Raw genomic sequence first — 15,900 nt, 5'->3', positions numbered from 1 at the left:
GGGATGGGAGACCACCAAGGAATACCACAGTCATCAGGTAGTGGCAAAACCACCTCTTGCCTTGAAAAGCCCTATGGAGTTTTATGGGGTCACCATAAGTCAGCTACAACTTGTTAACACTTTCCAGCACTAGCTCCACAACCTGCTCCATCAGTACTTAATTCAGTTTTTGTTTGTTTGTTTTTGTCTGGTCAAAACACCACTCTATAACTACAGGCCTTCTAAACTCTTCACCCGCAACTCCTAGGCTGGATTCCATTAACAATGACAGATTGCTTCAATACTGGCCTTAACTGTTAAAATCAGGGATAGAATTACTTTCTGCCCCACACCCTGGCAGAAGGCACAGCTAAAAAATTACTGTGTAGAAAGTGACTGATGCTGAAGGATAACTGAGGGCAGGCACAGATTTTCTCAAAATCACAGGAGTGAATAATAATTAGTTGTATGCCAATTTTTTTAGTAAATGTGTACATGGGAGGACTCACAAGGACTTGCAGGAGGTATCTCATTTACCCCTGTATCTCCTCCTCCACTATTTCTTCTTTCCTTTCCCTGGCAGCCCCATCACCTCCCCCTTTTCCTGGTTTCCTCTTTCCTTCCCACTCATCAGTCAGCCTACTTTTATCAACCTCCATGTCTTCAGATATTCCTCCTTCCCTGACCATGGCAGTCTGGCTGGGCTGTGTGGTGGGTGGACCCAGTTGTGTAGTGGCTGTCTGAGCCAAGCTAGGCTGGGCTGAGTTGTGTGGGTAGTGAGTTTCCAGTAGCTGGGAGATGTGACTTACGGAGGGAGGAAGCAGTATCTTTCCAGAGCTCTCCCAGGCCCCCTTGGTCCCCCCCCCCCGCACACACACACACACACAGACACACACAGCTTTGATCCCGGTTGGCAGCCATGTTGGTTTGAAGCAACAGAACAAAGTTGGACTCCAGACTGTGATACCTTTAAGACCAACTAAGTTGTATTCAAGGTATGAGCTTTCATGTGCATACATACTTCCTCAGATACATGGAAATGGAAGATAGCCATTCAAACTTATAGACAGAGGCTGGACAGCAATCTGAGGAAGTGTGCATGCACACAAAAGCTCATACCTTAAATAAAACGTTGTTGGTCTTAGAAGTGCCACTGGACTCACACACAGCTTTTGTTGTGGAAACCAAGGCTTGGAAGGTTTGGCAATATTGTTGCAACCGGCCAACAACTCCCCAAAACCATCTGAGAGTTTCTGCCTTCAGATTTGTACAGAAATCTATTTGATCTGTCCCAAGCTCCATTTTGGAGAATTATCAATCATATCTTCTATAACATGGTTTGGAAATAGATATATTGAGGCCCTGCTTTTCCACTCAGATTAGTGCCTATGGTAGCAATACAGAGTTTCATGCTAAGCTTTTGTGGCTGTGGATTTCAATTTCTGCTAGTATGTATTAATACATTTCAATAGTAGGGATGGAATAGAAGTTCAAGTTTAACAAGGAATAAATGTAAGTATGTGGGGTGGTATTGTACTTAATTTTTAGGCCTCATGCTTATTTTATTATATTTCTATCCTGCCCTCCCTAGCAAGCGAGCTCAGCGCAGCTCACAACTGAAGATCAAACTAGCTGCAAATACAAGTATATTATTTATTGTTAAACAACAACAATGCAGTAAGATCCATTCAGGATGGGACTGTGAGAAGATGGGTGGATTGTCCAGGGCTTTTTTTGAGCAGAAACGCACAGGAACGCAGTTCTAGCTGGCTTGGCATCAGGGGGCATGGCCTAATATGCAAATGAGTTCCTGCTGGGCTTTTTCTATAACAAAAACCCTGGGATTATCTGTTCCCCCACACAAGCACCCCTATGCCTGGAAGAGCAGTTCTGGGGAAGGAGCATATGAGGTGGGGGAAATGGTACGTGTTGGGGAGGGAGTTGAATCTTCTCCCACAGCCCCAATTATAATCCCTGACTGTTGTTTAGAAGAATACACATGTATACATACATTTATGCTGGATATCCATTTGTAGATTTTCTTGTGTCTCGCTAGCTCAATCCTGAACAAAGCAGGAGTCAAGTATCACCTTTAAGACCAACCAAGTTTTATTGAGGAAGTTCTCAATAAAACTTGGTTGGTCTTAAAGGTGATACTTGACTCCTGCTTTGTTCATCTGCTTCAGACCAACACAGCTGCCCTCTTGGATCTAGCTCAATCCTGAAATATTAAACCAATGCCTAGATTGGGCTGCTTCAAGTTGCAATAGTTGAGTGCTGCTGGTGTATTGTATTATATAATTGTTTTTAAAAGGAAATCAAAGCAGCCATGCTGGTAGACCATCACAGAAGTACTACGAGAAGATGTGTTGCCCCCTCCCTGTCATTTTCCTAATTTAAGCCCTCACTGTTCTCAAAGCTGCTATTTTATTCCAGGTATTCTGTCTGTATGGCAGACTGTGAGGCACTGGACTTGAACTTTGTTCTGTGAGGCAATTCAGTTTGGGAAAGTGGGGGTGCAGTCACATGCACTAAATAATGCACTTTCAGTGCACTTTCCAGCTGGATTTCACCAGTTCACACAGTAAAATCCAGTTGGAAAGTGCACTGAAAGTAGATGGGAAGTGCATTATTTAGTGTATGCGATCGCAGTCACAAGTAGGATGCACAGTTAAAACCTTCCCTTGACCTGTTTCTCTGTGGTTGCTTTGTACTTCTCAAAAAGCATGCAGGGTTGGGTAGGGATAGTGTTTGAGCCTTAATTTTAGTATGGGATGTAATTTCTTTTTATTAACACTTCATTGGACTCAGAGGTTAAGTCCATGCTAGATTACCCTCAGTGGCATTATACCAGAATCATGTGGTGAGCAGCAGTCCTGGACATATGATAAGCCAATAAGATTTTACTGGTTCTCTAACCAACTAGGTCAGTTGCTCAAAAGGAAAGAACTGGGCTCAAGTCTTTTCTTGGTGTATAATTTTTGGATCAGTCACTCACTTACAGCCTAAGATTATGCATGGGATAGAGAAGGTAGAGAAAGAAGTACTTTTCTCCCTTTCTCACAATACAAGAACTCGTGGACATTCAGTGAAATTGCTGAGCAGTCGGGTTAGAATGGATAAAAGGAAGTACTTTTTCATCCAAAGGGTGATTAACACATGGAATTCACTGCCACAGGAGGTGGCGGTGGCTACAAGCATAGACAGCTTCAAGAGGGGATTGGATAAGCATATGGAGCAGAGGTCCATCAGTAGCTATTAGCCACAGCATATTGTTGGAACTCTCTATCTGGGGCAGTGATGCTCTGTTTTCTGGGGTTGGGGGGGGCACAGTGGGAGGGCTTCTGGTGTCCTGGCCCCACTGGTGGACCTCCTAATGGCACTTGGGAGTTTTTGGCCAGTGTTTGACTGGATGGGCCATTGGCCTAATCCAACATGGCTTCTCTTATGTTCTAACATTCCTAACAGGATTATTAGGAGAAGAAGAAGAGTAGGACCCCTTACAGACACGCTTCGTAATCCATTTTGGTAACACATTTTTGTGTCATTTCAGACACAATCATTTTAGCAACTGGCTGCTAATGGATTTTATTTATCTTTTCATACAAAGCTGCTTGTGTACAATTAGCAAAGTGTGGTTGAGTTGTTTTCAAGGTGAACTGCTTTCTTCCATTGCACTTCCCCCCACACCTTTTTTCACTGTGCAGACTTCCTCAAACCTTCTTCAAACATCCGAAATTGAATGCTAAAGTGCTAGACCATTACAGCACTTCAGTGCTACAGCAGCACCATTGAGCTGTATTGAGGTGCTATACTGGTCTAGTGCTATTGCACTCAACTTAGAATGTTAAAACAGTTTGAGGAAGATTTCGTGGTGGAAAGGTGGGGGGGAGCATGGCACTGTTTGAAGTGGCCAGATCTCTTCAGAGATGGCTCATTAACAGAATGAAATCCCCATCCCTGTATTGCTTTACTTGGAATCAAGCCAACAATAGATAACATCCAGTTTGGAGTGGTAATATGAAAGGGGCCTAGATTTTTAAACCACACTGTTCTCTACCTTAAGGAGTCTTAGAATGGCTTGCAATCACATCCCTTTCTCTCCCCACAACAGGCACATTGTGAGATAGGTGGGGCTGAGAGAGTTCTGAGATAGAGAACTATGACTAGCCCAAGGTCACCTAGCAGGCTTTACGTGAAGGAGTGGGGAATCAAACCCGGTTCTCCAGATTATTTAAATTGCCCTGTGTTCTGTGTAGAGAAGGGCAGGATGACAGATGATTATGTTAATTTGGTGACATAGGGTGCCACAGATTTTCTAATGTAATGATGTTCCATGGAAGCAGACTTTAACTGCTGAGGAAAATAATCTTCTCCTTCTTTCTCTTAGTACACTATTTGAGTAGCAAGCTGCATTTTAATCAAAGCTCATAAACCATTAGCACCGTAAAGGTGACGAGAATTGCAGGAAAATCTTAATTGCATCAGTCACAGTTTTCAGCACCACGCCATATGTGCCTAATAGAGTTTGAAGATGGAAACTAATGAGGCTTCCCAGTTATCTGCAAAGCTATTTTATTCTTCCTGAATAAATATTGCTGCTAATTGTCTGTCTAACCTATGCACAAGAATCATTTACACCACACAGAGATAGCTGTGTAGACGGCAAGATTTTGTAGAGTATGTTGTGAGTGGAATAACACGTAGAAGCCAGAGGGTAAAAGCTGGTTTAATACGTGCAAATATCAATACAGCTCTTAACAAAGGAAAAGTATGAGACAACAGGTTTTGCTTAATGCAAAAAAAGACATACTATATTAAGATCTGACTGTAAGAAAGGTTTTGCAAAAGGCCCAGCAGGGAAAAGCTTGCCTATTTTAGCTGGCCTTTCTGTAATTTTTAGCCTTTGAAGCAGTTTCAAAGAAAAGCCTCTTTAGTTAAAAAGGTGTTTTCACAAAATAAAAATGGCCTCTTGTTACAGAATTGATTTATACTGTTCTGGAAGACCTGGAGCTCCCCTAGCCACTGACAGAGTGAAATCCTGATAAATGATTGTAGTATTACATTGTCATTATGGTTCCCTTCATGTGCATCAGTGCAGAAAATGGAAATGTGGCTTGAACACACGAGTCAGACCACTGGTTCATCAAGGAAGGTCATTGCTGTCAAATAGCAGTGGTTCTCCAAGGTTGCAATTAGAGGCCTTTCTAGGGTCACCAGGTCTTTTGGAAAATACCTGGAGACTTTGGAGGTAGATCTGGGAGAGGCCGAGGTTTGGGGAAGGGCAGGGTCTCAGCATGGTACAATGATATAGAGTCCACCTTTCTAATCAGCCATTTCCTCCAGGGGAGCTGATCTCTACCAACTGGAGATCAATTGTAAAAGTGGGAGTTCTCCAGGCCCCACCTGGAGGCTGGCAGCCCTAAATGTTTCACATCACCTCCTTTTTTTTTAAGATGCTGGGGATTGAACTGGAGAGGCAGTTTGGTGTCGTGGTTATGTGCATGGATCTGATCTAGGAGAAATGGGTTTGATTCCTCATTCCTCCACTTGCAGCTGCTGGAATGGTCTTGGATCAGCCATAGCTCTCGTAGGAGTTGTCCTTGAAAGGGCAGCTTCTGTAAGAACTCTCTCAGCCCCACCTACCTCACAGGGTGTCTGTTGTGGGAGGGGGAGGTAAAGGAGATTGTGACTGCTCTGAGATTCTGAGAGAGTATAGGGAGCGTTATAAATCCCATATCATCATCATGATCATCATGATCTTCTTTTTCATATGACTGTCACATGACTTTCGGTCACATAGTTGCAGCTCAGTGAACCAGTGCTGTCACCTGGGCATTAAAGGTAGATCCCAGGACTGGAAAGGTTGACGACTGTTAGATTAGATTAACAGAATTAGTCTTTGAACTCTTCCTGGAATTTTTAAAATCTCAATGCAGAGAGCTGATTCAAATGTTTACTTGTCTGAGTCTTGGCCATCAGTTTCAGCTCTTTTTGTGTCATGAAGTCAAAACCAGTGACAGAAGATTAGTTGTCAAGGCTGGTAGACTGTTAGCCACACAAACACGCTCATTTCTTTTTGTGGTTTGTTTCTCCCCACTGCAATATTTAAATGGAGTCTCTCCATTGCATTGTGATTCTCCCCAACTCTGTCAGCAGCTCCCAGGAATGTGGTACATGGGCTCAAAGCATGATGCAGTTCCATATTGGGTGGGTGGCCCAAGATGCCATTTTGAGGATCACCCCTGTGGCAAATGTCTCGTGCTCCAGCCTTCTCCCTGTGATTGAACCAGTCCTGCAGGCGACCATTCTGGGCAGCTAGGCAATCATCTGGTGCGACTGCAACACTTGGATCACTGAAAAATCTTCTGATGATAAAATAGGTGCTCCTATATATAGGCAGAGAGGAGCCCCATGACGCAGAGTGGTAAGCTGCAGTACTGCAGTCCAAGCTCTGCTCATTACCTGAGTTCAATCCTAGCTGAAGCTGGGTTCAGGTAGCTGGTTTAAGGTTGACTCAGCCTTCCATCCTTCCGAGGTCCGTAAAATGAGTACCCAGCTTGCTGGGGAGAAAGTGTAGATGACTGGGGAAGGCAATGGCAAACCACCCCATAAAAAGTCTGCCAAGAAAACGGCATGATATGATGTCACCCCATGGATTGGTAACAACTTGATGCTTGCACAGGAGACTTCCTTTACCTTTTTATATATGGGCAAGATTAGGTGTGGTGCTGGAACTGAGTATGGCATTATGGTAGAGAAGGCAAAGGAGAGTAAACATGGCAGAATGCCCAGAGGCCCTTTTTCAGTAATAGCACTGAGCACTTGTTTACCTGCCAAATTCCTAGCTAGTAAGGGGACGGAGCACAGATGTTGCTCTTCTGGGTCATGGGGGCTGAAACAGTAATGCAAACAAAGACATATGTAGAGATGTTCAGGCTGGCAGGCTGTTGACAGTTTAAAGTCCAGCTGGAACATCAAAAAGGGCATTTGAATGGCTGGTCTGCGGTTCATCACTGCCACTTAGAAGACTTGTGTTCAGAAAGAAGTATACGTTGGCCTCAGAACCTTGTAAGGCTGAAACTAGAATGCCAGAAGAGGAGAGCTTTCACAGCAGAGGGAGACATTTCAAGTGAGATAAGACCAAGGTATGTGAAACCTGTGCCACACAGAGACTGAAATTAGGGTTGTTCGGTCTGTGTACCTGGAGGCTTTGGGGGTGAATCCATGAGAGGGCAGGGTTTGGGGAGGGGAGGGGCCTCAGCATAGTGCAGTGCCATACCTTTCAAAGCAGTCATTTTATCCAGCCAGCTGGAGATCAGTTGGGGGGCCAGTCTCCATAGGGTATAATGGACTGCCCAGCTGACATTCAACCCCACTCCTTGCTTTCTGCTAACCCTGAAGTGATGATGATGATGATTATATTGGATTTATACCCCGCCCTATACTCTGAATCTCAGAGCGGCTTATAATCTCCTTTACCTTCCCCCCCACCCCCAACAAACACCCTGAAGCTGCCCGTTCAAGGACAGCTCTGCGATGGCTATGGCTGACCCAAGGCCATATCAGCAGCTGCAAGTGAAGGAGTGGGGAATCAAACCTGGTCCTCCCAGATAAGAGTCCATGCACTTAACCACTGGCTTTCAGTGGGGGGAGGGCCCAGGATTCCCTGCCCCTACTTGGGGATTGGTAACCCTACTAGGAATTCTGCCCTATTGTACCTATGAAAGTACGTAGTGTTTAAAGATGCTTAGCCAATGGCCTGTGAGGGGGTAAGGAATGTTAAGCACTTTGGATCTTGGTGGGGAGGAGAGAGCAACCAGAGGCAGTGGTCGGGGAGGAGAGCCTTAGAGCCAGTGTGGTGCACTGGTTAAGAGCAGCAGACTCTAATCTGGAGAACTGGGTTTGATTTCGCACTCCTCCACATAAGGCCAGCTGGGTGATCTTGGCCCAGTCACAGTTCTCTCAGAACTCTCTCAGCTCCAGCTACCTCACAAGGGTACCTGTTGTGGGGAGAGAGAGGGAAGGTGATTACAAGCCGCTTTGAGACTCCTTAGGGTAGCGAAACGCAGGCTATAAAAACCAATTCTTCTTCAGCCTCAGATTGTTGAGCCATCCCTGGAGACATTTCCAAATGACTGCACCCTGTAGCCATACATGCAGTTCTTCCTGCATTAGGCATTTCCTGCAAGGAAGAGGTGGAGGAAAGCTGGGATCAGCTTTTTGTTGTGAGGAAGAGATGTTTGGTTTCAGTTTCCAAAGGAAGGGGGTGCTCTCAGTGTGGCTATTGAGAGATGTTTCCAAAACCAGAGACATAAGAACATCTGTGACTATGACCAAGCTCACGCTGCTTGCTTGTGAGCATTGTAGCTGCCCAGGATGGGCTCAGAGCTGTTAGCCAGTCAGTTGTTCTTAGGGAACAATCAGAAACTCCCTGTTTATTTCTGTTCCTTTCGAGACCTTTTGGGAGTCCATCCCCAAAACTGAAGAAGCAAGCAGGATCCAGGAAACACATCAAGCTGTTTCCCTCAGTGCTACATTGGGATCACTCCTCTAACAGGACTTTTCATTACATGCACTAGGAGTTCAAGCAAAGGGCTCCCCATATATGATACCTATATTTTCAAAACAGGTTAGGAGTACCAACCTTGAGGGGGCACCTGGAGGTCTTCCACTATTACAGTTGATCTCCAGATAACCAAGATCAGCTCCCCTGGAGAAAATGGATGCTTTGGAGGGAAGAATCTATGACATTATACCCTGTTGAGGTCCCTCCCCTCCCCAAACCTCATCCACCCCCAGAACCTCCTGTAGGAATGAAGACTCTCGACATGTATATTGAGGAAGTGAGGAAAGCTTGCTTGCTCTCTGCAAGTCCTCGTTTTATTTATACATCTCTAGCTGATGCTAATCAGGCAGTTAATGAAACAGGAAGCTATTTGTTCAAAAGCATGAGGTTATGTCTTCATAGCCTCCAAGATTCGATACAGCCAGCAATTTATCAAGAATACATGTGTCAGCAAAAGGAAGCAAGAATATGAGTGTAAGATGTGGGCGGCTCAGGCTGTTATGCCAAATGCGTGATCCACCCACATTTCTGTCTTCAGGCTTTGTGGGGTCTGGGGGCTCAAGCGCATGAGCCCCACATCTCCAGGTATTTATCAACCCAGAGCTGGCAGCCCTAAAGCAGGTGCATATAGATGGTAGGTTGTCTTGCAGGTAAGTTGGGCCTGAGCAATACAGGGCTCTGAAGGTAAAAACCAGCACTCTGTTTGGAACATGAAAACAAATGAAACCAAGTAAAATTGAAACAGCATAAGGGTTATCTGCCTTTTGCAGGGAATCTTTGTTAAAATAACAGCAAAAATATTCACATGAACACATGAAGCTGCCTTACACTGAATCAGAGTCTTGGTCCATAAAAGTCAGTATTGAGAGCCAGTTTGGTGTAGTGATCAAGTGCGCGGAATCTTATCTGGGAGAACTGGGTTTGATTCCCTACTCCTTCACTTGCACCTGCTGGAATGGTCTTGGGTCAGCCATAGCTCTCACCCAGGTTGTCCTTGAAAGGGCAGCTGCTGTAAGAGCTCTCTCAGCCCCACCCACCTCACAGGGTGTCTGTTGTGGGGGAAGAAGATAAAGGAGATTGTAAGCCACTCTGAGTTAGAGAGAAGGGCAGGGTATAAATCTACTATTGTCTACTCAGGCTTGCAAAAGCTCTCCAAGGTCTCAGACAGAGGTCTTTCACATCACCTACTGCCAGACCCTTTACCTGTAGATGCTGGGGATTGAACCTGGAACTTTCTGCAGGCCAAGCAGATACTCTACCCCTCTCCAGAATATGTGTAGCTTCAGAGAGCTCAGAGCATTTCATATACAACTTCTCCATAATCTTTACCGCAGCCATGTAAAGAAATCATCACATAGGTAGGGGCTGAGGTTGAAAGAGAACAGCTTGGCTAAGACTAGTCTGCAGCAGAGATGACAACTGAACCTAGACTTTGAGGTTCATAGCCAAAGTTCTCACTAGTTTTCGTAGGTGCTGGGTTTTTACTTAAGCCTGGAGTTTTCTCTTTGGGCAGAGATGGGTGCTGTATTATTTGCATAGTAATCATCATTTCATAAGTATTTGAAAAGTAATATAGCAAATACTTGAAGTTCAGTGTTGTAAACTTTATTTGACAGAGTGTTCTACCAGTCTGCAGGAAAGGCTGTCATTAATTTTGTTTGGTCAGTCTTATGCTAAGGTGCAAACCCAGTTTAAATTAGCTGTGATTTATAGTATATCCCTGAGTTACGCCCTTCTTAACTCCATTGACTTCAGTGGATTTTGTTGAAAGGTATAATTCTGCTTACCATACTCTCAAGTCTCTTTGAAAGCTCTGGGAGTTGTGTCAATCACTGTTAACTTTAGTCAATTGGTTTTGGCAGGACTTAGTGCCAACAAATATATCTGGACTGTAGTATATCAATTGCTTGGTCACTTTGTGTAAAATTATTGCATCAGTTTTCCCTTTCAAACATTGATTTGGCTGTGCTGCTGTCCATACCCTATTAATCTTTCTGCCAATTTGAAATTTCTTTCATGTGTAATCCTCCAGGAGGTTAAAAAAATATGAATAGAATGGTCAGTGCTGTCTAAGAATGACCTTGGCTAATTACTGAAGATAGCATCTTGTTTGCAATAGGAATAGGGTGTTTCTTATTGAGGAAACCTGATTCTTTTTGGCCAAAATTTGATTTCATGTGTGTGCTATCAAGGCTGAGATGCCTGTCTCCCTGGATTAACACTGCTCCTTTAAATCTCCATCATTCTTACATGTGCTGACAAAAATAAGACCCCCAAATCTAACCATTGTTTTAGAAATTCATTGGTTCTCCTTTCCTATAAGATTTATGTTAAAGATGCACGAACAGCAGGCTGAGATCTCATCATGCTTTTCCCCCCTTGATTTGTAGGGCATGCCTTGATGGTCCTCCTGTTGTCTTCAACCGTCTCTCTCCTTGGAGGGCTGATGTTTGGGTATGAATTTGGAATTATCTCCGGGGCTTTGTTGCAGCTGCAGCTGGACTTCCATCTTGGCTGTTTTGAACAAGAAGTCCTAGTGAGTTCCTTGCTCATTGGAGCTCTCCTGGCTTCTTTAGCGGGCGGGATCTTCATTGACCGACAAGGAAGACGGAGAGCAATACTAGTCAGCAATGTGATTTTGCTTTGTGGAAGCCTACTCCTAACACTAGCCAAGTCCTTTATTTGCCTGGTATGTGGGCGCATGACTGTAGGATTTGCAATTTCTTTGTCATCCATGGCATGTTGCATCTACGTCTCTGAAATGGTGGCTGCGCATCAACGAGGGGTGCTGGTTTCCCTTTATGAAGCCGGCATCACATTGGGCATCTTACTTTCGTATGCTCTGAATTACATCTTCTCGGATACGACAGAGGGCTGGCGATACATGTTTGGATTGGCTGTGGGTCCAGCTGCTGTTCAGTTTTTCTGTACCTGGTTCCTCCCAAAGAACTCCATTAAGTTGAATGTATGTGGCAGCGAGACTCGTAAAAGCCTCATTCAGCTACAGAAGAATGAAGAGGGTGAAGACATAATGCTGCAGTGCCCAAAGGAGAAGCATTACTCTCTTGTGGACCTTCTGAGGTCAAGGGACAACATGAGAAGCAGAACTCTGGTGGGCCTCGGACTAGTGCTCTTTCAGCAGTTCACAGGGCAGCCCAATATTCTTGGTTATGCATCCAAAATCTTCCGCTCCATAGGTTTTCAAAGTGACTCCTCTGCGGTCCTGGCTTCTGTTGGCTTAGGAGTGGTGAAGGTGGCAGCTACTTTAATTGCAATGGTTTTTGCGGATAAGGCTGGCCGGAGGGTGCTGTTGATGGCTGGGTGCACAGTGATGGCTTGTTCAGTCACAGCCATTGGCTTGACCAGTTGTTCCATTCCATTCGACATGGCCAAAGACTGTGAAATGCCAGTAGGGTCCAACAGTACTTTGTTTGGTTCAGATCCCTTCCCTATGAAGTCAGTATCTCCCCTGCCAAATATGTCATACTTCCCATGGACATCAGGCACTGGCAGAATTCAAGCAGATCCATCTTTTGCTATCACGAGGCCAGGAGGATTTATCAAAACAGTTGACAGCAATAAACAGAGAGACAAAATGGCAAATGCTTCCTCACACACTGAAAAAGCAGGCCTGCTAGATCCATCCATTGAAGGAAAGGTGCGACGCTCTGGCTCATCTGACACTGAGTCCCTTTCTAAGAAACAGGTGATTCTCAACTGGATTACGCTGCTAAGCTTGATGGCTTTTGTGAGCGCATTCTCTATTGGATTTGGGCCAAGTAAGTGTACATCTGCTTTCACATTTCCAGCCTATCGAGAATCATCCATGCATGTGGCTCTGATTGGAGATTCTGAACTTCTGCTTTTCCCAGACAGCTATGTTGAGTCATAATAGAATAAGTACAGTAGGACCTCTGAAACAAGAAATAGATGCACACAAATGCAGCTAAAGTGTCCAGGGGAGAAAGGCTAAGGGGTTTTTTGCTCCTAGAAACAAGAAGGATCACCTGGCACTCCGAGCCAGTTCTTGCATGATTTTTTTCCATGGATAATTACAGGAACTGTGTTTGTTTTTTGCTTCTTTTAAATCTCTGTTGCTGTCTTAATGCTCAGTCACATCATTGCTCTATGTAGCCTGTATTGCTTACTCTGGCTGTTGTATTCCAGGATTTTAGGCAGAATCCTTTCGGTGCTCTACTGTCTGAGATCCTTGAATGGGAGATGTTAGGCTTGATTGTGGGATATTATGGGGCACATGATTTGCATGTACAACAACAGAACAGTGGGTCCATTCTCATTCTCTTCAATGCAGATTTGTAGGCAAACCTTTGTCCAGTTGGGAGTGCTCAGAAGTATATCTTACATAATATGACCCAAATGCATATCATATGAGTGCCCCATGCATATTCCACAAGGTAGTCCAATCAGGAGAACCAATGTTGGGCAGAAGCCTTGGAAGTGGGGAGGTGGTTCTTAATGAGAGAATGCCTCCCTTTGTCATTCCACCAAGGAAAGCTTTTTTTTTCCTCAAGAAAACTTGGGAGGGGAAAGAGATATCATTTTATAGATGTTCAGACTGACTTTCTTGAGTTGGATCAAGGAAATTTCATAAGTCCATATATCTCCACATATCTCTGCTCACATTTTTTCATATGCCAGGAGAGTATTTCACCAACCATATGAAGTCCAGCTGTGATTATGGTCTAGGCTATGTAAGGCTGGAGGTGGACAAATGTTTTAAAAGCACTGTTTGAGTAGAGTTGCCAAGTCCAATTAAAGAAAAATCTGGGGACTTTGGGGGCGGAGCCAGGAGACTTTGGGGGTGGAGCCAGGAGACATTGGCTGTGGAGCCAGGAACAAGGATGTGACAAGCATAATTGAACTCCAAGGGAGTTCTGGCCATCACATATAAAGGAACAGCATGCCTTTTTAAATGCCTTTCTTCCATAGGAAATAATTAAGGATAGGGGCACCAACTTTTGGAGCACATAGAATTGGACCCTCTGGTCCAATCGTTTTGAAACTTGGGGGGGTATTTTGGGGAGAGGCACTAGATGCTATACTAAAAATCTGGTGCCTCTACCTCAAAAAATAGCCCCCCCAGAGCCCCCAATACCCACGGATTAATTCCCTATTATTCCCTATGGGAATCGTTCTCCATAGGGAATAATAGAGTGCCTAGTAGACATTTCCCTCCCCCCATGCTTTCTAAAGGGGGGGAGGGCCTCCATACCAGGGAATCCCCCCTCCCTGCCCCCTCCCTCTCTCACACACACACACAAACACTTACCGTACTTGGTCTTCTTCCAGCAGAATGTGCTTGCTGGGAAAACGAAAGCAAGGCTCCACAGGAAAAGAAAAGGAGGGGCCGTTCTCCATGGAAACTGTTACTTTCCCATGAAGCCCTTCCTGTTTCCTGCGCAGCCTTAAAGGGACACACTTTAAAATGGATCAGAAGCTGTACAACATGATGTCTAAAGGTATGTTCTCTCCCACCCCCCGCCCCCAGATTTTTTGAGAGCGGGGGAGGAGGATGCAATTTCGGGGGTCCCCCGCCAGGGCAGGGGGGTTGGGAAGCCTATGTTTGAGAGAGACATCATTTCTTAGTGGAGCATTCTCTTTTCTTGGCTGTCCCCATTGGAATCCTTGCGTGTTTTGGGAACGGTACAAGGACCTGCAGATCTGTTCTACAGAGGTAGTGAAATGAATGGAGGCAGCATTTCAAGCAGTGGCCCCTGTCTTCCAAGCTACCTTCAGTTCTCTGGAATAAACTCTTATCTTGGTGTTCTCAACCACCCAGACCAGTGGAACTCTGATGTTCCCATTGTCACAGCTTTTTCACATCAGGTCCATGTCAATTGTTGCACCAAAGATCTTGGTCAGTGTGTTCTGTTTCCTTCCCCCTCCTCACTCTGTTCCCTTCCTTTCCCTGCCACAGTGACATGGCTTGTCCTCAGTGAGATCTATCCTGCAGGAATACGAGGAAGAGCCTTTGCCTTCTGCAACAGTTTCAACTGGGCTGCTAATCTGCTGATCAGTCTCACATTCCTTAACCTCGTTGGTATGTATGTATGGGCAGTGTTGATATATTCTGTACCTGTTTGCTTTACAGGCAGCCTTCTCAGGCCGGATGCTGAGGGGTGTGAATAGGGATGTTTCTTACACACTTGTTTTTCTTTTTTTCAAGCAGTAGAAGGTTTGTCAAGGTGATGGCATGGATGGTGATAACTTGGTTTTTCCAGAAAAATGAGAATTTTTTTTACCATGTCCTAATTCTGATTTAGAACACAGATAAGGAACCACCTTTTTAATGCAAAATAACTGTGTTCTGTAAGACGCTACATTTAGGTTATATAAATAATTATATTCAGAAGATATTCCACAATATACAATCAATTATGAATGATACACAGTGCTAGACAGACTCCCCCGTAGGTGTTGTTAGGATAAATGTAAGTGTCCAAACAGTCAGATTCTTAAAACAGTAGCACACAATTCTCCTTGTAGATCAACTCTCCATCTTCAGTTGTTGTAGACATGCTGTAGAATATGCATAATACAACACAATTTCCAGATATGTACACGTTTCAAGGACAAAGCCCTTCATCAGGTAATTAACTTCATCAAAGGGCAACTCTCCCAATGAATAATTCCTGTACTCCAAAGAGTTTTTCACTCAAAAAGAAGACTCTTATTAAGGGGATAAGGACATAAGAACATAAGAGAAGCCATGTTGGATCAGGCCAATGGCCCATCCAGTCCAACACTCTGTGTCACACAGTGGCCAAAAAATTTATATATATATACACACACACTGTGGCTAATAGCCACTGATGGACCTCTGCTCCATATTTCCATCTAACCCTCTCTTGAAGCTGGCTATGCTTGTAGCCGCTGCCACCGCCTGTGGCAGTGAATTCCACATGTTAATCACCCTTTGGGTGAAGAAGTACCTCCTTTTATCCGTTCTAACCCGACTGCTCTGCAATTTCATCGAATGCCCACGAGTTCTTGTATTGTGAGAAAGGGAGAAAAATACTTTTTTCTCTACTTTCTCCATCCCATGCATAATCTTATAAACCTCTATCATGTCACCCCGCAGTCGACGTTTCTCCAAGCTAAAGAGCCCCAAGCGTTTTAACCTTTCTTCATAGGGAAAGTGTTCCAAACCTTTAATCATTCTAGTTGCCCTTTTCTGCACTTTTTCCAATGCTATAATATCCTTTTTGAGGTGCAGTGACCGGAATTGCACACAGTATTCCAAATGAGACCGCACCATCGATTTATACAGGGGCATTATGATACTGGCTGATTTGTTTTCAATTCCCTTCCTAATAATTCCCAGCATGGCG

At 44.5% G+C, this 15,900-nt stretch overlaps 1 protein-coding gene across 1 annotated transcript in view; it reads left to right on the top strand.

Moving 5' to 3' along the window:
- Positions 1-15,900, top strand: part of SLC2A10 (solute carrier family 2 member 10) — a 32,129-nt gene that overhangs the window by 2,606 nt on the left and 13,623 nt on the right. Inside the window, exons 2-3 of the mRNA XM_060230853.1 lie at positions 10,939-12,327; positions 14,487-14,609. Of these exons, the coding sequence (XP_060086836.1) occupies positions 10,939-12,327; positions 14,487-14,609 (1,512 nt within the window). The remainder of the gene's footprint in view (positions 1-10,938; positions 12,328-14,486; positions 14,610-15,900) is intronic.

Source organism: Heteronotia binoei, chromosome 2 (assembly GCF_032191835.1).
Source record: "Heteronotia binoei isolate CCM8104 ecotype False Entrance Well chromosome 2, APGP_CSIRO_Hbin_v1, whole genome shotgun sequence".
Classification (NCBI taxonomy): domain Eukaryota; kingdom Metazoa; phylum Chordata; class Lepidosauria; order Squamata; family Gekkonidae; genus Heteronotia; species Heteronotia binoei.
The sequence above is the reverse complement of the archived record's forward strand: the minus strand, read 5'-3'. Positions and strand labels throughout refer to the sequence as shown.